The sequence below is a fragment of the Mizuhopecten yessoensis genome, unplaced genomic scaffold, assembly GCF_002113885.1.
Source record: "Mizuhopecten yessoensis strain PY_sf001 unplaced genomic scaffold, ASM211388v2 scaffold7317, whole genome shotgun sequence".
Classification (NCBI taxonomy): Eukaryota; Metazoa; Mollusca; class Bivalvia; order Pectinida; family Pectinidae; genus Mizuhopecten; species Mizuhopecten yessoensis.
The window spans coordinates 297832-322340 of record NW_018406987.1 but is presented as its reverse complement, the minus strand read 5'-3'; the positions used below and the strand labels follow the sequence as shown (position 1 = coordinate 322340).

General features: G+C 39.1%; 1 protein-coding gene across 3 annotated transcripts in view; it reads left to right on the top strand.

The window, feature by feature from the left end:
* The first annotated feature begins 232 nt into the window (after positions 1-232).
* Positions 233-24509, top strand: part of LOC110453457 — a 61841-nt gene continuing 37564 nt past the window's right edge. The window contains exons 1-11 of one of the 3 annotated variants that reach the window (XM_021502409.1): positions 233-306; positions 3572-3732; positions 4519-4596; positions 9351-9397; positions 11229-11352; positions 12743-12879; positions 14721-14798; positions 15450-15518; positions 17406-17572; positions 19833-19935; positions 21065-21130. In XM_021502409.1, the coding sequence (XP_021358084.1) occupies positions 266-306; positions 3572-3732; positions 4519-4596; positions 9351-9397; positions 11229-11352; positions 12743-12879; positions 14721-14798; positions 15450-15518; positions 17406-17572; positions 19833-19935; positions 21065-21130 (1071 nt within the window). In that variant the 5' untranslated portion in view covers positions 233-265. The remainder of the gene's footprint in view (positions 307-3571; positions 3733-4518; positions 4597-9350; positions 9398-11228; positions 11353-12742; positions 12880-14720; positions 14799-15449; positions 15519-17405; positions 17573-19832; positions 19936-21064; positions 21131-24509) is intronic. The other 2 variants (XM_021502410.1, XM_021502411.1) reach the window with 2 other exon arrangements.

Here is a 24509-nt window from a genome sequence, read left to right as displayed (position 1 = left end):
TTAACATATATATGATTTTCGTTTTAGATTTCCAACATGGGATGGGGTAATAGTACATGTAATTATAAGGTAATGAAGAGCATGTATATATAATAATGAAACAATAAAGATGGTGGGCGTCAAGCATTGTTGTAGGATCTCTTGTTCACATATCAAACTGAAATTTGGTACATAGGTTTAAAACATGTATTATAGTCGCATGAATAGCATATCTTCTGATGTATTTACTTTAATCAGCAGTTTACATGAAGTTGACTGATGTTGGATGAAGATCCCTTGGAGTGACGACATTCAGGGGCTTCAAAGGTAGGTCTGCATGACTGGAGGAGCTGAGGATTAAGTCATTCAAATTGTTTTGAAACACCATAGATGGCAGCATTATAACTGGATAGTGTTTTATACAACTGTTGTGTAGGGATGCAACGATACATCAACATGACGATACATATTATACCACGATAGTGTGGGCACGATACATATTGTACCACGATACTGTGGTCATGTTACATATATTGTACCACGATACCGTGGTCACGATACATAATGTATCACAATACTGTGGTCCTGATCATATTGTACCACGATACTGTGGTCACGATACATATTGTAACACGATACTGTGGTCACGATACATATTATACCACGATACCGTGTTCACGATACATATTGAACCATGATACTGTGGTCACGATACATATTGTACCATGATACTGTGGTCACGATACATTTTCACGATACATATTGTACCAAGAAACCATGGTCACGATACATATTGTACTACGATATCGTGGTCACGATACATATTATACCACGCTACCGTGTTCACGATACATATTGTACCAAGAAACCGTGGTCAAGATACATATTGTACCACTAAACTGGGGTCACTATACATATTGTACCAAGAAACCGTGGTCAAGATACATATTGTACCACTAAACTGGGGTCACTATACATATTGTACCAAGAAACCATGGTCACGATACAGATTGTGCCCCGATACTGTGGTCACGATACAAATTGTACCATGATACTGTGGGCACGATACATATTGTACTACGATACCGTGGTGACGATACATATTGTACCACGATACATGGTCATGATACATATTGTACCACGATACTGTGATCACGATATATAATGTATCACGGTACTGTGGTCACGATACATATTGTACCATGATACTGTGGTCACGATACATATTGTACCACGATACATATTGTACCACGATACTGCAGCGGTCACGATACATATTGTACCACGATACCGTGGTCACGATACATATTTGTCACGATACTGTGGTCACGATACATAATGTATCACGATACTGTGGTGACAATACATATTGTACCACGATACTGTGGTCATGATACATATTGTATCACGATACCGTGGTCACGATACATAATGTATCACGATACTGTGGTGACAATACATATTGTACCACGATACTGTGGTCACGATACATATTGTACCACGATACTGTGGTCATGATACATATTGTATCACGATACCGTGGTCACGATACATATTGTACCACGATACCATGGTCACGATACATAATGTATCACAATACTGTGGTCACGATACATAATGTATCACGATACTGTGGTCACGATACATAATGTATCACCATACCGTGGTCACTATACATAATGTATCAAGATACTGTGGTCACTATACATAATGTATCACGATACTGTGGTCATGATACATAATGTATCACGATACTGTGGTCACGATACATTGTCACGATACATATTGTACCACGATACATGGTCACAATACATAATGTATCACCATACCTTGGTCACGATACATATTGTACCACGATGCTGTGGTCATGATACATATTGTACCACGATACTGTGGTCTTGATAAATATTGTACCACGATTCTGTGGTCACGAAACATATTGTACCACGATACTGTGGTCTTGATAAATATTGTACCACGATACTGTGGTCACGATACATATTGTACCACGATACCGTGGTCACAATACATAATGTATCACAATACTGTGGTCACGATACATAATGTATCACGATACTGTGGTCACGATACATAATGTATCACCATACCGTGGTCACTATACATAACGTATCAAGATACTGTGGTTACTATACATAATGTATCACGATACTGTGGTCACGATACATATTGTATCATGATAGTATGGTCAAGATACATAATGTATCACGATTCATTATGTAGCACGATACTGTGGTCATGATACATAATGTATCACGATACTGTGGTCACGATACATAATTTATCACAATACTGTGGTCACGATACATATTGTACCACGATACCATGGTCACGATACATAATGTATCACAATACTGTGGTCACGATACATATTGTACCACGATACAATGGTCACGATACATAATGTATCACGATACATTATGTAGCACGATACTGTGGTCACGATACATAATGTATCACAATACTGTGGTCACGATACATATTGTACCATGATACTGTGGTTACTATACATAATGTATCACAATACTGTGGTCACGATACATATTGTATCACGATACTGTGGTCTTGATAAATATTGTACCACGATACTGTGGTCACGATACATAATGTACCACGATACCGTGGTCACGATACATAATGTATCACAAAACTGTGGTCACGATAGATATTGTACCACGATACCATGGTCACGATACATAATGTATCACGATACATTATGTAGCATGATACTGTGGTCACGATACATTATGTATCACAATACTGTGGTCACGATACATAATGTATCACCATAAAGTGGTCACTATACATAATGTATCACGATACTGTGGTCACGATACATAATGTATCACGATACTGTGGTCACGATACATATTGTACCACGATACTGTAATCACGATACATAATGTATCACCATACCGTGGTCACGATACATAATGTATCACAATACTGTGGTCACGATACATATTGTACCATGATACTGTGCTCAGGATACATATTGTACCACGATATCGTGGTCACGATACATATTGTACCACGATACCGTGGTCATGATACATATTGTATCACGATACTGAGGTCACGATACATATTGCACCACGATACTGTGGTCACGATACATATTGTACCACGATTCCGTGGTCATGATACATATAAAAACAGTAGAAGGAAAGAGAAAAAATATTTTGCAAAATTTTATTAGCAACATTACAACTGGAAATAAACTTAATTAAAATTAAATTGGACATGACTTAAAAGTTCCACACAATTCATGTCTTTGACATGCATGATAAGGTTGAGCTGTCGCACACCATGTGGGAACGAATATGAGTAGACTAAATTCAGAAATGACAAAATCTGGAAAATATCGTAAATGTGTATTGTAACCTAGCTCCCAAAAATATTGTGTATCGTACTGTATTCAAAATATCGCGATATTTAGTCGCAGCCCTACTGTTGCGTAAAATTATGAAATATCCTAGAATGGAAAGAATTTAAGGAAAATGTCAATCAGTCAAAAATGTTTTCCTTAGCCTTAGGTAATGTTTGGTCTGCATAATTCTATATTTGTTTATAGCGACGGGGCAATGCTTTCAAGAAGTCAAAACCTTGGACCGATGTGCAGACTCTGTTCCGTGGTCTGTCGTAGACTATGTGACAAGGCTGATAAAAGTCCTGAGTTTATGGAGACCTGGTCGGAGAAACCAACAAGGAGCAAACTGAATGAGGAATCAGCAGGTAAACATATGTGAGAAAGAATTACTGGGTAATCATGACCCTTTTCCTCCCAACAAATATTGTGTTTTAATTTATTAGCATTCCAGCCCTGGGGTCTGGAGTGTTTGATAGAATTTCGACCCAGATGTGCTGACAGGGTGTAAGGTTGTTTCATCCTAAATCCTGTTCGCCCGGGTTTCGTTCTAAAAATGTTTCTGTGTCAAAACTATTTTAGGCCTGTTTAGTTGTGTATGGATAATACAGTCTCATTTTGAAGTTTTCCTAAAATATCCTTGGTCTATTTTGTCATTAGACTCATTAGATTTGTATGGAGGCACGGTAGTCTATTGGTAGGATGCCGGGCTCATAACCGAAGGGATGCGAGTTCGAGTCATGGCACGGCGCTGTGTTGTATCTTTGAGCAAGATACTTTACTCTGCTTGTTCCAGTCTACTCAGCTGTAAATGAATATTGGTTGGGCAGTGCTAGAATTGTTGAATGCTAGCTGTTAGCGCCGAAATGGCAGCTCCGGCTGTATGCTCCCCAGGGATCCGGAGTTGAGAAAGGTATTGGCTGGTTGCAAAGGCCTTATAACCACGGATAATAATTTGTGAACCGCTTTGAGATGACCTAAGAACTAGGTTGTGATAAAGCGGTATGTAAGAACCTTGAATTATTATGAATCCATTATGGTCTACAGTGGTGAAAGGGTTAATGCATTAGTGTTAACTAGGATAAAGGAAACCTAATACCACTACAGGAAAGTCACAGTTCATCAGATTCTCAAAAAATCTTTTTCTTCTACAGAATTGATCAGAAGTTGCATAAAAAAGAATCGAAGATACCAGAATAGCATTGTGATGGAAAATTTTGGGAGACATGAAAGTAAGTACATGTATTATTTTGATGAAGAACTGTGGAATTCATTAACATTTCTAAGTGTAAATCAAAGTACATATTACATATTATTGGTATTTAGTACATATTATTCTCAAATTTCTATTAAGCATAGTTCATTTTGAGCTTTCAGATACTTGATCATGGAAATTTATGGCCATCAGAAATCTTTTCTTCTTTTTCTGTTGGAAAGATCAAACAACAATGTGACTTTGTAAGGACAGGGTCAAACACAACAGTATGTAGATTGGATAAAAAGTTGCCTAAGATGCATGTACTGGTGAAATAGCTGTAAGTCCAACAAAATGACCAAACTTTCATCTTATAACAGTGGAGGCCTAGATCTCTCTGGAATATGGCTCCCTTCTTGTCTATCACAATTTAAGAAGTAGGGACATAGGAAATCAGCGGCTGGTTGTGAGTCTAGAATGCCATAGCTGTTGGGCGGTTCGATGTTAGTGTGACTCAAGGTTACCGTAGCAATACAATATGTATTAAAGAGTGTAAGATTGACAGGTGAAAATCAAAATATTTTGAGGAAAGCGATAATTTGAGGAAGGATTTATGCTGTTGGAATCAATATTTTACTATGGGATACCCAAGTTTTTCGTGTTTTAAGAGTTCAAATTATCAGTTTTAATTTCTAAGATAAAGAAGAGGTTTGGCCGAGACCAAAGTTTGAATACTTTGAGTTAAACAGGGTCTTCCAGTAACAAGAGTTTGAGATACCAAAGTTTGACTGTACCTCAGACTTTGGTCGTAGTCGGGTATAAAAATACAATATATGTGTGTACCTCTGACTTCGGTCGTAGTCGGGGTATAAAAATACAATATATGTGTGTACCTCAGACTTCGGTCGTAGTCGGGGTATAAAAATACAATATGTTTGTCATTTACAGTAAGCCGTTTTAACACATTACTGACCTGTTCTGTCGTGCAATGTGTCTATGCGCACATTTTAACACTATGGTGACGTTATATTTGACATTAACCCTTTCACCACTGTAGACCATAATAGACACATCCATATCAATACATGGGTGAGTCTACTAAAGTTACTTAGGGGTGAAAGGGTTAAGCAATTGTCTCAGTGGGGGAAAACATAACGTCAGCAATGACAAACTTTGGAACTAAATGGCGGTTTTTTTGCTTACTTTCTCATATATATGAGATATATGGTTTATGGAATCATACACTGAAACTGTATCAAAAGAAAATGAAATCTGTACATGTAAGTTGAATTATTGTTGGAATCTGTTTAATCCACTCAAAATTAAATACATGTATCTTTCTTTTAATACTAGTTTCTCCGTACCACTTAACACAACCAAGTGGGCAAGGATTTTATTATGTGACTGTATGGCAAAATTGTCATGCTTAAGTTATGCCGAAATGTTTATAATAGTTGGGTATTATAATTCTAATATATTCTATTCAAATAATTTTGAAATAAGGTGCCAGAACATATGACAGAGCTCCCCTATTTCACAGGCAAAACATTCTTATTCTTGAACCCTTTCACCACCGTAGACCATAATGGACTCATCCTAATAAATGCTTGTTATAGTCTACTAAAGTTAACTAGGGGTGAAAGGGTTAAATCTCTCGCTGTGATGAAATCTGTGCCACGTGTATCGGTATTACCCCCCATGTTATTTAGGAACAGCTTTAAATGTTGTTGATGTATGGCTCGCAATATCTAGTTTTATTTGATACAGGTGTATTGTTGTAATAAAGAAAGATTACACTTGTGTTGTTACCACTGCTGTAGCTAGGGGGATACACTTGTGTTGTTACCACTGCTATAGTTAGGGGGTTGTTACCACTGCTTTAGCTTGGGGGATACACTTGTGTTGTTACCACTGCTCTAGCTAGGGGGATACACTTGTGTTGTTATCACCCATGTTATTTAGGAACAGCTTTAAATGTTGTTGATGTATGGCTCGCAATATCTAGTTTTATTTGATACAGGTCTATTGTTGTAATAAAGAAAGATTACACTTGTGTTGTTACCACTGCTATAGCTAGGGGGGATACACTTGTGTTGTTACCACTTCTATAGTTAGGGGGATACACTTGTGATGTTACCACTGCTATAGCTAGGGGGGATACACTTGTGTTGTTACCACTGCTCTAGCTAGGGGGATACACTTGTGTTGTTTCCACTGCTGTAGCTAGGGGGATACACTTGTCTTGTTACCACTGCTATAGTTAGGGGGTTTCACTTGTGTTGTTACCCCTGTTGTATCTAGGGGGATACACTTGTGTTGTTATAATTACCACTGCTATAGCTAGGGGGTTACACTTGTGTTGTTACCACTGCTATGGTTAGGGGGATACACTTGTGTTGTTACAACTGCTGTAGTAAGGGGGATACACTTGTGTTGTTACCACTGCTATGGTTAGGGGGATACACTTGTGTTGTTATAATTACCACTGCTATAGTTAGGGGGTTACACTTGTGTTGTTATAATTACCACTGCTATAGTTAGGGGGATGCACTTGTGTTGTTATAATTACCACTGCTATAGTTAGGGGGTTACACTTGTGTTGTTACCCCTGCTGTAGCTAGGGGGATACACTTGTGTTGTTATAATTACCACTGCTATAGTTAGGGGGTTACACTTGTGTTGTTACCCCTGCTGTAGCTAGGGGGATACACTTGTGTTGTTATAATTACCACTGCTATAGCTAGGGGGTTACACTTGTGTTGTTACCACTGCTGTAGTTAGGGGGATACACTTGTGTTGTCACCACTGCTATAGTTAGGGGGATACACTTGTGTTGTTATAATTACCACTGCTATAGTTAGGGGGATACACTTGTGTTGTCACCACTGCTATAGTAAGGGGGATACACTTGTGTTGTCACCACTGCTGTAGTTAGGGGGATACACTTGTGTTGTTACCACTGCTATAGTTAGGGTGATACACTTGTGTTGTTATAATTACCACTGCTATAGTTAGGGGGTTACACTTGTGTTGTTATAATTACCACTGCTATAATTAGGGGCATACACTTGTGTTGTTATAATTACCACTGCTATAGTTAGGGGGATACACTTGTGTTGTTATAATTACCACTGCTATAGTTAGGGGGATACACTTGTGTTGTTACCACTGCTATAGTTAGGGGGATACACTTGTGTTGTTACCACTGATATAGTAATGGGGATACACTTGTGTTGTTACCACTGCTATAGTTAGGGGGATACTCTTGTGTTGTTACCACTGATATAGTTAGGGGGATCCACTTGTGTTGTTACCACTGCTGTAGTTAGGGGGATACACTTGTTTTGTTACCACTGATATAGTTAGGGGGATCCACTTGTGTTGTTACCACTGGTATAGTAAGGGGGGATACACTTGGGTTGTAACCACTGCTATAGTTAGGGGGATGCGCTTGTGTTGTTACCACTGCTATAGGTAGGGGGATACGCTTGTGTTGTTACCACTGCTATAGGTAGGGGGATACGCTTGTGTTGTTTCCACTGCTATAGTTAGGGGGATACACTTGTGTTGTTACCACTGATATAGTTAGGGGGATACACTTGTGTTGTTACCACTGCTATAGTTAGGGGGATACACTTGTGTTGTTACCACTGCTATAGTTAGGGGGATACACTTGTGTTGTTACCACTGCTATAGTAAGGGGGGATACACTTGTGTTGCTACCACTGCTATAGTAAGGGGGGATACACTTGTGTTGTTACCACTGCTATAGTTAGGGGGTTGTTACCACTGCTATAGTTAAGGGGTTGTTACCACTGCTATAGTAAGGGGGATACACTTGTGTTTTTACCACAGCTTTAGTAAGGGGGTTGTTACCACTGCTATAGTTAAGGGGTTGTTACCACTGCTATAGTTAAGGGGTTGTTACCACTGCTATAGTTAGGGGGTTATTACCACTGCTATAGTTAGGGGGTTGTTACCACTGCTATAGTTAGGGGGATACACTTGTGTTGTTATCAATACTAAAGCTGGGGGGATACACTTGTGTTGTTACCACTGCTATAGTTAGGGGGATACGCTTCTGTTGCTACCACTTCTGTAGTAAGGGGGATACACTTGTGTTGTTACCACTGCTACAGTAAGGGGGATACGCTTGTGTTGTTACCACTGCTGTAGTTAGGGGGTTGTTACCACTGCTTTAGCTAGGGGGATACACTTGTGTTGTTACCACTGCTATAGCTAGGGGGATACACTTGTGTTGTTACCACTGCTATAGTTAGGGGGTTGTTACCACTGCTATAGTTAGGGGGTTGTTACCACTGCTATAGTTAGGGGGTTGTTACCACTGCTATAGTTAAGGGGTTGTTACCACTGCTATAGTAAGGGGGATACACTTGTGTTGTTATAATTACCACTGCTATAGTTAGGGGGATACACTTGTGTTGTTATCAATACTAAAGCTGGGGGGATACACTTGTGTTGTTACCCGTTAGGGGGATACACTTGTGTTGTTACCACTGCTGTAGTAAGAGGGGGATACACTTGTGTTGTTACCACTGATATAGTTAGGGGATACACTTGGGTTGCTACCACTTCTGTAGTAAGGGGGATACACTTGTGTTGTTACCACTGCTATAGTTAGGGGAATACACTTGTGTTGTTACCACTGCTATAGTTAGGGGGATACACTTGTGTTGTTACCACTGCTATAGTTAGGGGGATACTGCCATATATTTTGTCTTATTGTGCATAATTGGTGGAAATAATAATGTGGGTGTTTTTTTTATCTAGTTTATCTGAACACCAAGAAGAACCTGGATCTCGCCTTCCTTACACAGGTAGAATATATAACTCATTTGTAGGTTTGATTTTTTTTTTGACTTCGTACTGAAATGTTTTCATTGCTGCTTTTTAGTCCATATACATATATGTAAATGTTCAAACCAATTCACATTGTTAGCTCACCTGGCCCAAAGGAATGTAGTGAGCTTATGCTGTGGCGCAGCGTCCGTCATCAAGTTTTTCTTTTAAACCTATCCTCCTAAATGCCAAAAAGGATTTCAACCAAATTTAGTCTGAAACTTTATTGGGGGAGGGTTATCATTTCCTAAATAAGTGGGTTGGTTTGACCCCTGAGGCCAGGGGGGCCGGGCCCTTCAGGGGAACTTAGCTAAATTTGCATTAAAGCGCATCTCCTCCTAAACACCAGAAAGGATTTCAACCAAATTTGCTCTGAAACTTCATTGGGGGAGGGCAATAATTTCCTAAATAAATGAGGCTAGTGCAATGTGTTTGTTGAATTAATGTTGTGTTGTTGTTGTGAATATTTATCAAGTCCTTTCAAAAACCATGTAAGTAATGCAATGTAATCACATGCTGCTGGAAAACTGGTATTTACACCATTTTTGAATGAATCCAATTATGTATTCCATAATTATCAGCTGAAAGAGTGTTAACGTTATATAATGATTGAAATAAAAGTCTGATCTAGCTAGATTTCACATTTATATTGTATAATCTATAATGATAGGTAACACATTGCTGCCACAAAGGTTTCAACCTCTAAAACCTCCAATGAGGGAGATCTCCCTCGTTCCACATTTCCAATGGGAGGGAGATCTCCCTCATTCCACATTTCCAATAAGGGAGAAAACGCGTGAAACACGACGGAAACTACATTGCTTAGTTTATCTTTCCCTTTTTATATATAAGAATAACTCCAAAAAGCATTCAATTGATTCAGAAACACCTGTTATGATCATTACACACACCTTCCAGTAACTGACCACAGGATGTAGATTTTGAGTTTGTGTGAGTTTGGACCTGGATGAGGGAGTTTCGAGGGAGATTGGAAATTTGGTCAAAATGAGGGAGTCTCCCTCCTAATGAGGGAGGGTTGATAGCTATGCTGCTATTTCCTGATGTGCTACCATGGGAACATGTGGGAACAGAACGGTGTTGCATACCATCATAATTGTTGAAAAGTCTTGTTTAAATCCTTGAATGGCGGAATATTTTGTACGTTCAAATTTACTACTACCATACTATATATAGTCGGGTCTACTTAATATCTTGTTGCTTAACCACACATACCCTTTAATAGCATGTGATTTGTTATGCATTTCTTTGTATGTCATGTTTTGTTGCAAGTTGCCTAATATATAACATAAAAGAACATATTTTATTAGTAAAAATCAAACTTGGATCTGTGAAGGCAATAATGACCATTTTTGTGATGTCCCATTGAGTTTAATATAACATTTTGTGATGTCCCAGTGAGTTTAATATAACATTCTGTGATGTCCCAGTGAGTTTAGTATAACATTCTGTGATGTCTCAGTGAGTTTAATATAACATTCTGTGATGTAAAACAATGAACCAAATAGCTGTTGAAAAATGAAGAGCTCTCGTTACTGATCTAGCTGATTAATGAAAGTGTTAAATTTTCATAGCTTCTTTTAATGTAACATTTAATGTAACATTTTTAGCACGAACTTAACCCTTTCACCACTGTAAACCATAATGGACTTTGCAAGATCAATGCCTGGTAGAGTCTATTAAAGTTACAAAGTGATGAAAGGGTTAGAGAAATGCAATGAACCATTGTTGGTCTGCAGTAAAACTATTACATATGGTTTCCACTGTGACTTTGTGTCTACTTGTCTCCAGGATTCTACCAAACAACATCTGTACAGGAGAATGAATAGTGACATCATCACAAGGAGGAAAGACTTCCCTCTGCCATTGAAGGAGTATTATCGGGGAGCAATGGGGATAGAGCACCTGGAGGAATGTAAGTTGAACATCTTGTTATCTGAATTTGATAAGTTCTATTCATGTTATCACACAGTGGCTTGTTAACTCATTCAACCCTGAAATTTCATAATGAACTATTCCAACCTTTGAATCGGAAGAGTTCAAATGTGTCTCCAGGGGTTAATGAGTTAATGTCAGTTGTCAGTGACCTTTTGAGATTGTCTTGAAGTTTGTACAGTAAACCTCTGTCTTAGTGACATGTGATGTGTTTGTACTACATGTAGTTGTTCTGCTCATATCAGTGATGATGAATGGAATGATGATTGTTTTGTCTTAGGAAATTTGGACATTTCTCTTATCATTACTGCAAGTGAGGTCACAAAATTATTGCAGTTTTGTTGTGTAATGAACATGAGTACAAGTACTCTATATACATGAAAACAATATAGTTTTCACATATGTATTCCAAGTTCTCATTACTTTCATAAATGATGTTTAAGTAGACTCGCTAAAATCCAGAACTATCTACAAACAGGTCAAATAATATGGTCCCTATGGTGTTCGGTTTATCCAAACTCCACTGTACATGTATTAACACATCAAATAATTGATCATGTAAATAAAAGAGGTAGGTTCTGAAGTTCTTGAGATAAGATGGAAATGATTCCTCAGAACTGGGGGATCAACACCTAGTGGTGGGGATTGTACTTCTGGTCTGTGATTTGTAGGGGATCCTCTACTAGTGGTGGGGATTGTAATTCTGGTCTGTGATTTGTAGAGGATCCTCTACTAGTGTTGGGGATTGTACTTCTGATCTGTGCTTTCTAGGGGATCCTCTACTAGTTGTGGGGATTGTACCTCTGATCTTTGATTTGTAAGGGATCCTCTACTAGTTGTAGGGATTGTACTTCTGATCTGTGATTTGTAGGGGATCCTCTACTGGTATTGGGATTGTAATTCTGATCTGTGATTTGTAAGGGATCCTCTACTAGTGTTGGGGATTGTACTTCTGATCTGTGATTTGTAGGGGATCCTGTACTAGTGATGGGGATTGTAATTCTGATCCATGATTTGTAGGGGATCCTTTACTAGTATTGGGGATTGCACTTCTGATCTGTGGTTTGTAGGGGATCCTCTACTAGTGGTGGGGATTGTACATCTGGTCTGTGGTTTGTAGGGGATCCTCTACTAGTGTTGGGGATTGTAATTCTGATCTGTGAATTGTAGGGGATCCTCTACTAGTGTTGGGGATTGTAATTCTGGTCTGTGATTTGTAGGGGATCCTCTACTAGTGATGGGGATTGCACTTCTGATCCATGATTTGTAGGGGATCCTCTACTAGTGGTGGGGATTGTAATTCTGGTCTGTGATTTGTAGGGGATCCTGTACTAGTGTTGGGGATTGTACTTCTGATCCATGATTTGTAGGGGATCCTGTACTAGTGGTTGGGATTGCTCACCGAACATCACTAAGTAATTTGTCCTGGATGGCCCACAAAAGTACAGGAATGCTGAGCTTAAAAAATGTTGAACTCTTTATCCTGATGACAGGAGATGATGTTATTGTGAGTATATCATATTTATAAATATTGCAAGAGCTTGATGAAAAAGAATCTTCAAAAAATGGGAATATAATGGCTGCTATGTTTGTTAACAAAATCTTCAAGCATTGCATATTTTTGTTTAGGTGCTGCATGAACAGCTTTCTAACAACCGCTTATCTCAAGTCATTTAAATAAAACCACAACTATGATGATTAATCCTGAATTGAGCTATTTTGGTGTTATACATTACCAGGTAAATCTCACAAGATGATGTCACAATGAAACAAACTTTTGCAACCCTTTAATGATTTGAAAAGTACTATTCAATTAGAATGATACAATGTAAAAAAAAGATGTTAAATTTCAAATGAAAGTTTTGAAAAGTGCATACAATCCAGTAAAACACTTTGAAATTTTCAAAATATTCTGTACAGCTTTGTCCCAATACTCTGTTAGGTTGTGTCTCAATACTCTGTCAGACTGTGTCCCAATACTCTGTCAGACTGTGTCCCAATACTCTGTCAGGCTTTGTCCCAATACTCTGTCAGGCTGTGTCCCTATACTCTGTCAGGCTGTGTCCCAATACTCTGTCAGGGTGTGTCCTGATACTCTGTCAGACTGTGTCCCAATCCTCTGTCAGACTGTGTCCCAATACTCTGTCAGGTTGTGTCCCAATACTCTGTCAGGCTTTGTCCCAATACTCTGTCAGGCTGTGTCCTGATACTCTGTTAGACTGTGTCCCAATACTCTGTCAGGCTGTGTCTCAATAATCTGTTAGACTGTGTACCAATACTCTTATCAGACTGTGTCCCAATACTCTGTCAGGCTTTGTCCCAATACTCTGTCAGGCTGTGTCCCAATACTCTGTCAGGCTGTGTCCCAATACTCTGTCAGGCTGTGTCCCAATACTCTGTCAGGCTGTGTCCCAATACTCTGTCAGGCTGTGTCCCAATACTCTGTCAGGCTGTGTCCCAATACTCTGTCAGGCTGTGTCCCAATACTCTGTCAGGCTGTGTCCCAATACTCTGTCAGGCTGTGTCCCAATACTCTGTCAGGCTGTGTCCCAATACTCTGTCAGGCTGTGTCCCAATACTCTGTCAGGCTGTGTCCCAATACTCTGTCAGGCTGTGTCCCAATACTCTGTCAGGCTGTGTCCCAATACTCTGTCAGGCTGTGTCCCAATACTCTGTCAGGCTGTGTCCCAATACTCTGTCAGGCTGTGTCCCAATACTCTGTCAGGCTGTGTCCCAATACTCTGTCAGGCTGTGTCCCAATACTCTGTCAGACTGTGTCCCAATACTCTGTCAGGCTGTGTCCTGATACTCTGTCAGGCTGTGTCCCAATACTCTGTCAGACTGTGTCCCAATACTCTGTCAGACTGTGTCCCAATACTCTGTCAGGCTGTGTCCTGATACTCTGTTAGACTTTGGTGTTGCAGCTTTACACATATATCAAACATGGGTTGCTTGTCTGGCTTGACTATAGCTTTCATAAATCATTTTCGAAAAGTATTCCTTGCGCTTTTTTATGGCAAAATAAAAAAAGATGGTATAACAAAAGACAAAAATTAACAGCAGTGTGCTGTGTGTAAATACATACAATGAATGCAGATCAGGATTCAAACCCTGGTCCTCATTTCATGTAACTGTAGCTCTATTGAACTATGTACGGCACGACATTTTCTAATGTTGAGTCTGCAATGGGATAGGGATCCTTAAATTAATTTGTTATATAGTATAATACATGATGTTTTAATTTGTTATATAGTATAATACATGATGTTTAAATTTGTTATATAGTATAGTACATGATGTATTAATTTGTTATATAGTATAATACATGATGTTTTAATTTAATTTCAGAGATTAATGAGACCACACAACTTGGTGAGGTCTCAAGTGTTTTTGCACAATTTTTTTAAAATAGAAGTTTTGATGAAGGTAAGTGCTTTCGAATGGCAGCTTAATGATCATGAACGGCAGTGGTACAGCTAACATTAATTTTCAATCGAGTCATGCCTATGCCTGTTTGTTTTTTTAATTTCCTTATATTGTCTTTAGGTTTAATTAAATTAGAACACATAAAGTTTATAATTTTCAAAGACAAAGATGGAACACACAGAAAGTGTGCAGTGCACTAGACCCAGGTATTGAAGTCACAGCGATTTTCAGCTCTTGTTTTTTCAGTAAAAGAAGAAAGGCTAGTTTTTGTTCAAAGAACAAAATCTGGTTTTTGTTGATTTTAAATCCTGGATGATGTTCTGCCCTGACTTTAACTCATTCACTCCTGAAAACACATCTGAACTCCTTCCAATTCAAAGGTTGGAATTAGTTTATTGCTAAATTTCAGGGGTGAATGAGTTCAATTCCTTACTGGTGACCACAAGGTCAAAGTCCCATTATACATCTTGTGTTATTTTTATCATAATGAGTTGTTTGAAAGAAGCTGATCGTCTGTTGCTGTGACATTTGTTAAATGTTAAATGTGTCAAAATATTCTTATAATGTCCTTGTAGGGAAACCAACATGATCAATTATTAATGTTACATGTACATTTCAGCATTTAAATTTGAAGTTGCCTACTTTTTTCAGATACCAAAAACATCTGTCGATCCTAAATTGGTCCCATTTCGGGGAGCTGGTGACTTGTGCTTTACACGGGTACGGAAATTGTTTTGACAAGATACAGCATCCACCCCAAACTTGTTCTGCTGGACATGTTTGTGTATACAACGCGGCCACCATAGTCTAGTGTGTACAGCAGAACTTTACTAGTCGGACACTCTGGTCTTTTTGTACTATGAGGCCAGGAAGGTTTAATGCTGTATAGCTCAAAGATTTGCCCAATTCTTTGCGAAGGTAGATTCAAATAGGTGAAAGAATATAAGACTCTTTCATGCCCAGGGTGTAGGATAGGGAAATTCAACCCGAGTTTTTTTCAGATTTGGTAAATTTTAAAATCCCGAGAGTGGAATGTCCCCATCTTACACCCTTGGGCATGAAAGAGTTTTTTTCTCTCATTCCAACCACCAGAATAAGCCCAGAAACCATGAAAATGCGTTTGGACTGGGCTCCATTTTGAAAATATCAATTTTCCCCTGGGCTTTTTAGACAAAAAACAAATCAGCCAGCCAGGTTAAGCATATCCAATTTTTTCAAACATTGTTTGCGCAGAAAATTTAATCACATCTTTCAAACGTGTACAGTAAATATATAGTAAAAGGTTTTAATTTCATCACGTCGCCTTTTCCGCATTGCGGCATCGGAGAGTTCGAAAATTGTGACATCACGTCATTGTTGAGCCATTGTGACTTCACGTCACGTGAAATGGGGTGTAAGTTAGAAATTTCCTACACCCCTTTCTTACCCTGGACAGCTCTATCTTACACACAGGGAATTGAGAAAAAGGTTGATCTTAAGGTATTGCTAAGGTACTGCTGCAAGGGTGTTAATCTCATTTTTGCATGATGTATCCCTGAGCCAAAGGAACTTGATAATGTATAGATAAAGGGGCTGGTCCACTGATGACTGATGGGTGGGTCCAAAATAGGAGGAATGGCGGTAAATATTACAAAATTCCTACGTAACTATGCCCTGATATTTGAACTTCATGGGTATAAAATATGTTTGTATACTTATTTCTGAATTACTTAAGTTTTGTCCACATCATAAGATGATATGTCACTAATACCAGTCCCTTGGTGCTATTGTTTAGCCTGCTTGGCGATTACTTTAACTGTGATAGACATTTAATGAAACCTGCATCACCAACTAAAGGTGCTCTAAGTGCATGATCATTAGGTCACAGTGACCTTCACTGTAAGGTCAAAGGTCACATAAATCCCCGATTCCAGTGAAATGTTGCCGGAGCCATATATTACATCTCTTCCTTTTTAAATTTAGGAAACGCTGACTGCATATAAATTACTCTATTATCCTAGCAACCACGGCTATGGTAGTAGTTACCATTGTAGCAACTCCCTTCAACTGTTTGTTTTCTTCATATAGCATTCTAACATAATTTGGGGTGTGCATATCAGATGATACCTTATTTTGACAGCATTTACTGTAGTATCGGAGCGGGTATTGAAATATTGACGAGATTTTGATGAAACCTGAAGTATATACCTGTATCAGCAAATGGAGAAGTAGAGTGTATTGTATTTAGGTTACTAGATCTAGACTAGGTCACTGCGACTCCACCTTTAGGTCAAAACTCAAATAAGTGCAAAGCAAACACGTATGCATATTGGCTGATGAAGGGGAGACAATATCCTTGTTCACAAAAATAGATCTCTAGAGTCTTGTTCATTTTGTGGGGAAAAGTGTGTGTGTTTTTTTTTTAATTCATTTTAAATTAAGCAAATCTTATATAAAAAAAAACTTGAATTTATTTCAATTCCATCTTGATGATTATTTTTTTATTTTTTTCATGAAACATCTAAAGTCGTACAAGCTTGTTTTGAGAGTCTCTGTTTACCATTCCACTGACATTCTCAATCAGATGGTCTTTCACTTATTGTTTGTTCACATTTCTTGTCTTTTCAGGAATATAAAATGTGCGATGAATATGTAACAGCAGATTCAAGGGACAACAACTACCTAGTGCACTTTGTGATAAATAATGATTTCAACCTAAAAGAAGATTATTTGGAGTTTTTTGCACTTGTGTCATTACTTCGAGCTCCTGAGGTGAATGTGATAAGAAAACTGGAGTAAGTATGTGGTTTAGAAAACATTTGAAAATATAATTGAGATAAAACTGCACAAAAAATGAATAAATTGACTTCACAATGAAATATCAATCATTGCAAGGAAAAGGTGGGGGTTTTATGCTAGGGTTGTCATCGGTTAGCCAGTTATATATAAGCACTTGCTTGGTCAGAAGACCACACACCCACTAACAAATAGTCAGACATTTATTTACCCCATGTGATCCTCCAAGTTTACCGGGCTTATTCCTACAAATATCTGTCAATGAGACCAAAACCTGAGTTTGGTGTTGTTTTTGTACCCGATAGTTAACATTAACAAAGAAATGCTTACACTACCAACCATTAAAAGCCTAAACTGGTCGTTTGTGTGGAACAAGTGGTTTGTCCCTTTTTAAATAAAACATTTTAGGGTATAAATCCTGGCGAACCTGCAAATGTTTATGCAGACCATGCAAGGCTTTGTCAATGCTCGCCTGAATTTACAGCATCAGATTATTAGGTCCGACCTTATTTCATAAACGAACAACCTTGGTCCTACAGGTTCAACCATTTGGATCGCAATAAACGAAAACGGCCCAGGCTTCAAAAGAGAGCCAGAATGCAAAGTTGTTAAAAGCTAACTTTGAGAGGTAGAACTCGCTTAGGAAGGGTTGAATGTAGAAATAATCTCGAGTAAACATTTGAATGATATATCAGTGTAGTATTAAAAAAGATGCAATCATAGATGAACTTGTTTTGTCAATCGAATGATGTTTCTCAAGAACAATATTACGGCATGTGAAATTGGAGTAGAATAACTTGCATCCTGCTTTATTCTGACTGTTGTTCATAGAATGTACTTATTTGCTAAACCAACAATGTATTTTTAATGTTTATTGTTTGATTACCAAATTGGCAGATTGTCTTGTTACTCGATTGGATTTTTTTTTGAGTAACTAAAATTAATTCCTAACAAAATAAACAGCTCCCTGGGAGCAGAGGGTAGGAACCAAGAAGAGGCAATATCGGTAACTATTGTCGTAAATTGTATGAGTTATGTCCCTTCTATTTGCAATACAAACATGATTGTGAAGTCATAGTTATTGTATCTTTATTGCGGTTGAATGATACAGCTTATAAGTGAGCCGGCATGTCTTTTCGTCAGTACACAACATGAAGTGGAGACCTCGGCAACTACATCTACTCCGTAAATACATGTGGAGTGGACAGGTGTTGGAGTTAATTTGATATGAAAGCAAATGGGGATCCAGTGGTATACAAGAAGGACATGGCCCAATTAGAAATATCAGGTTAAATGTTTTAAATGACGACGTAAATATTGGTGGAAAGATCGTGACTTGGTATGAAGCATACATGGTACAATTTTGTATAAATGACTGAAGTGGCTACTGCTGTGGGTTTAGGGGAGGGCTCCATGTGGGAAATGTGTGGCTACTGCTGTGGATTTAGGGGAGGGCTCCATGTGGGAAATGTGTGGCTACTGCTATGGGTTTAGGGGAGGGCTCCATGTGGGAAATGTGTGACCTCTGCTGTGGGTTTAGGGGAGGGCTCCATGTGGGTAATGTGTGGCTACTGCTGTGGGTTTAGGGAAGGGGCTCCATGTGGGTAATGTGTGGCTACTGCTATGGATTTAGGGGAGGGCTCCATGTGGGAAATGTGTGGCTACTGCTATGGGTTTAGGGGAGGGCTCCATGTGGGAAATGTGTGACCTCTGCTGTGGGTTTAGGGATGGGGCTCCATGTGGGTAATGTGTGGCTACTGCTGTGGGTTTAGGGAAGGGGCTCCATGTGGGAAATGTGTGGCTACTGCTATGGATTTAGGGGAGGGCTCCATGTGGGAAATTTGTGGCCTCTGCTGTGGATTAAGGGGAGGGGCTCCATGTGGGAAATGTGTGGCTACTGCTGTGGATTTAGGGGAGGGCTCCATGTGGGAAATGTGTGACCTCTGCTGTGGATTTAGGGGAGGGCTCCATGTGGGTAATTATGTGTGGCTACTGCTGTGGGTTTAGGGAAGGAGCTCCATGTGGGTAATGTGTGGCTACTGCTATGGATTTAGGGGAGGGCTCCATGTGGGAAATGTGTGACCTCTGCTGTGGATTTAGGGGAGGGGCTCAATGTGGGAAATGTGCGGCCTCTGCTGTGGATTTAGGGGAGGGCTCCATTGGGGAAATGGAGAGTGTCTCCCCTTTGTATCTGGAATAGCCATTTACAACAACAACAAAACTCAATGGTTATCAAAAAAGTTTTGATGATTGTTTTAGGAGTGCTTTCCCCGGATCAGGCTTGCCACTGATCAAGGCAGGCTACACCATGACACACAAAGTAAAACAACTGACACCAGAGCAGTACTTTGACATATTTAAGGTTAGTATAGTCAGTAATTGAGGTGTTAATGCCACTGATCAAGGCAGGCTACACCATGACACACAGAGTAAAACACCTGACACCAGAACAGTACTTTGACATATTTAAGGTAAGTATAGTCAGTAATTGAGGTGGTAATGACACAGTCAGTTCCACTTCATTTGGGTTTTTGATAGTAAGCGATTAAATATCAAGCCAATTTCACAATTCTTATGCCATCATGCTGAGTTCGTTGAGTCATCCCTGGAAACCACACATTCAGTTTTCTATAGACAAGTAGAAATTCAAAAGAAGTTCCCGTTTGATGTTGTCTGGTTGTCTCTTCTTTAGAATTTCGATTACTCTTATGGCCGGACTAGTGAATTCCATTTAGATGAATATCCACTAGGGTACGTTAAATCTCATCTTCCCTTGCATATGTAGGTCTGGTACTGGCCGTAGGTTGGTGGTTTTTCTCCGGGAACTCTGGTTTTCTTCCACCACCAAAACCTGACACGTCCTTAAATGACCATAGCTGTTAATAAGACGTAAAACGCAAACAAACCAAACCAAATGTTAGATTGATATCAATATAAATATTAATCCGTATAATAGCACGAGAGTTTGAGTAAATTTTTTACAAATATAGATTTGTCTCCCTTCCACTGTAAGCAGTGGTAATTTGTTGTGTACTGTTTCTCTTGTGTTGAAAAAAAAAAAATGTGAAAATAATTTCAGAATTGAATTGCATATTAAGATGTTTTGCAAAGTTGCCTAACAACATATTCTATGGTAACGCATCTTAGAGAATGAAAGGTGATGAGAAGTGACAGGTCAGCCAAGGTTTGTCCTCTGCTACCATTAACTTGACCATTGGGGAGGGATGTCAGTGTTAAGTGTGGCATCATATGCAGGGACAAACAAACAGAGTCACTGATATATTCCTCCTCCCTACAAATTTCCTATTCAGAGTATTAGCCCACAGGCAGACTTTGAAAAATTCTATTAGTCAAACCTATACTTTTCTAAAGATATTTCAATCCATAAGTTAATATCCCTTGAATAACCTTCATTTCTTCAGGTGTTAGAATACCTATTTGTTTTACGCAAACATATCCTGAGTGTGTTATTGCATTTTATTGTGTTCCAGATAATCAGAAAAGTGGATACCTACAAAAATGTGACAGAGATGGAAGAAGAAAACTACCATGTACAGGTACGTTTTTACATTAGTTTTGATGGGGCTTATACTTGTTTTAGAACCTAGCTCTTAAAAGTAAAAGCAGTCTTACAGTTATGTGCGATATCTTTCCAAAAGACTTTGACAATTAAAATAAATAAATCCTGAAGAGACATTTACATGCCCTTTGGGGCCAAAAAGGGGCAATTTGGCTATATTGCTTTTACATGTAACAACTTCTTCTGTAGAATTATGCCATGGATATCGATCATATTTTGTCAGAAGCATTCATGGGAAGCAGGGATTCAAAATTGTTCAAATGGTGGGGCTGACCCCCATGCTAAGAGGTGGGGCCAAAAAAAGTGTATTACTTGGAAATGGTTGAGATCCCCACGGTATAACCATATCTACAATTGTGGTGTATAAAGAGAAGAATGCACATTTGCTTCCAGGATGGCCTAGGGTCTTGCCTCACCCTTTGAGACATAGTCCCTGGGTCATAACTTTGAAACGGTTGAGATCCCCACCCCAGAACTATATATACAAATGCTTGGCGTAAAGAGACAAAGTAGTCATGGTATTAGAATAGACCCTGGTGTCTGACCGAGCCCCTAGGGACCTAGTTTCTTAGTCACAGCTTGGAAACAGTTGAGATCCCCACCCTATAACTATGCATATATACAATTGCTGAGTATAAAGAGATGAATGCACATATGCTTCCAGGATGGCCTTGGGGTCTGCCCCAGCCTTGGAGACTTAACCCCTGGGTCATAACTGCGAAATGGTTAAGATCCCCATCCCAAAACTATATATACAATTGTTGGGCATAAAGAGACGAATGCAGTCCTGATATTGTAGTTGATCCCAGGGTATGCCCCACCCTTGCAGACATAACCCCTGGGTCATAACTTTGAAACGGTTGAGATCCCCACCCCAAGACTATAGTACAAATGCTGGACAAAAAGAGACGTATGCAGTCATGATATTAGAATTGATCCTGGGGTCTGGCCACAACCCTAGGGATCTAGTTTCTGGTCACAGCTTGGAAACAGTTGAGATCCCCACCCCATAACCATACATGAAATTGCTGGGCATGAAAAATCTAATACAGACATACTACAAGAATTGGCCTTGGGGTCTGGCATATTCCCTTGGATCTCATTTGGAGAATATTTTGCCATGATTGCTTAGATATCCAGGTGAGCTATACAGGCCCTCTGAGCCTCTTGTTGTTATTAGTAGCTCATTCTGAACCCCTGACACCTTATGACTTCAGTATGACCGCAGCTCTTAACAGGATGTAAAACACATACAAATAAAACAAAATTTTGACATTTCAAGATCGTTATAGCTATTTCATGAGAACAACTTAACAGAGTTTTCTCAAATTTCATGGGATAGGTTGCCCTTGGTCTGGTGTTGTGCATGGTTCATTTTTGGATTGATGGGAAATACAGCATCGCTGCCAGGTGGCCATCTTGGATTTTAATGGTTCAAGTGTGTTATTGTGTTTTTTCTCAAGAAGTCCCTGACAGATCTGTTTTAAATAGAATATGTAGGTTACCGTTAGTCCCTTCATTTTGAGGCAGATGGGAAAAACAAAATGGCCACCAAGCAGCCATATTGGATTTCGATAGTTACAGTTTGTTATCACTGTTAATCAAGTAGCACTTGAAGATCTTTTCTAAAATTTCACCTGTAGATCCCCCGTTTTACATGGATATGAATGTTTCATTTAAGATATTGTTAAAGAGTGATGCAATCCTTAAATTAGGAATTTGATACCCTTTGCTGAACACCTTCCCCTTCCTTGCCTCAGATAAAAAAATGTGTGTTTGTGGTAAAGACACTTTAAATCTTGATATAGTTGATATAGTAGTCGACACCAATGGAAAGCTTCAGGTAGCGTCTTGTGACACATTTTAATGTTCCTATACTAATATGTGACTTCCGGTGCATATTGCTATAGAGGAAATAATATCCAGAAATCTTACAGGTTTAAAAAGTTGGTTAAAATACTAAATGTTCTGGACAGAAACTTGCTAGTAGCAAGAAGCATTGAATTTACAGAGGTGATCAGGCCAGCACTTGTTGAATCTCTGTTTACAACTATTTACACTTGGGGCATTAACCACATGGTTTGACAGACTATTCCAGGACTTCACAACCCTATTGCTGTAGCTGTTGCTGCTGATTTGCCTGTTGGTTCTCTTTTTGAATACCTTTCTATTGTTCCCTCTTGTTCTGCTTTCCTGGGTTCTAATAAACATTTTGCTAAGGTCCATAGTGGACATTTATGAACCATAGGAATCCAAACAACAAGTTTACTTCTCTCTTCTTTCCTTTCCCTGTGTCAATCATCAGATGTAACACCTGGGAATCCAAACAACAAGTTCACTTTTCTCTTCTTTCCTTTCCCTGTGTTACATCAAATGTAACACCTGGGAATTCGGACAACAAGTTCACTTTTCTCTTCTTTCCTTTCCCTGTGTTACATCAAATGTAACACCTGGGAATTCGGACAACAAGTTCACTTTTCTCTTCTTTCCTTTCCCTGTGTTACATCAAATGTAACACCTGGAAATTCGGACAACAAGTTCACTTTTCTCTTCTTTCCTTTCCCTGTGTCAATCATCAGATGTAACACCTGAGAATCCAAACAACAAGTTCACTTTTCTCTTCTTTCCTTTCCCTCTGTCAATCATCAGATGTAACACCTGGGAATTTGGACAACAAGTTTACTTTTCTCTTCTTTCCTTTTTTTCTGTGTAAATCATCAGATGTAATGCCTACATCTCAGAATCACAGACTGGACACAAAGTATACCCTTCTTGTACTTTTTAGGTCACCTGAGCTTTGCTCAAGTGACCTATTCTAATCGCTTTTCGTCCGTCGTCGTCCGTCGTCCGTCGTCCGTCGTCCATCGTGCGTCGTGCGTAAACTTTTACATTTTCAACTTCTTCTCAAGAACCAGTGGATGGATTTTTTTCAAACTGGGTCAGAATCATCCTTGGTAGATGAGGCTTCAAAATTGTACAATTGGGATTCCTACTCCAACCCCTGGGGCCAGGGCGGGGCCCCAAAGGGAAAATTAATCAATATTTCAAAAATCTTCTTCTCCAGACTCAGAGGTACTACAGTGATTTTCTCTACGTGGAAAGAAAGATCATCAGGGGCTTTACTTAAATTGTAAATTTCAGGACCCCCGAGCTATCCGTTCTCCCTTGGGGAGGGGGTAAAGTTTACTATAGTTTATATAGGGAAATAACACTTTTGGGTATATTTTGACAACTTTCTGTAGGAAATTATTTTTACTTGGTGAGAATTATCCTTGGAGGTAGATGGTTTCAAATTGTAAAATTGAGATTCCTACCCCGACCCCTGGGGCCAGGGCGGGGCCCCAAAGGGAAAATTA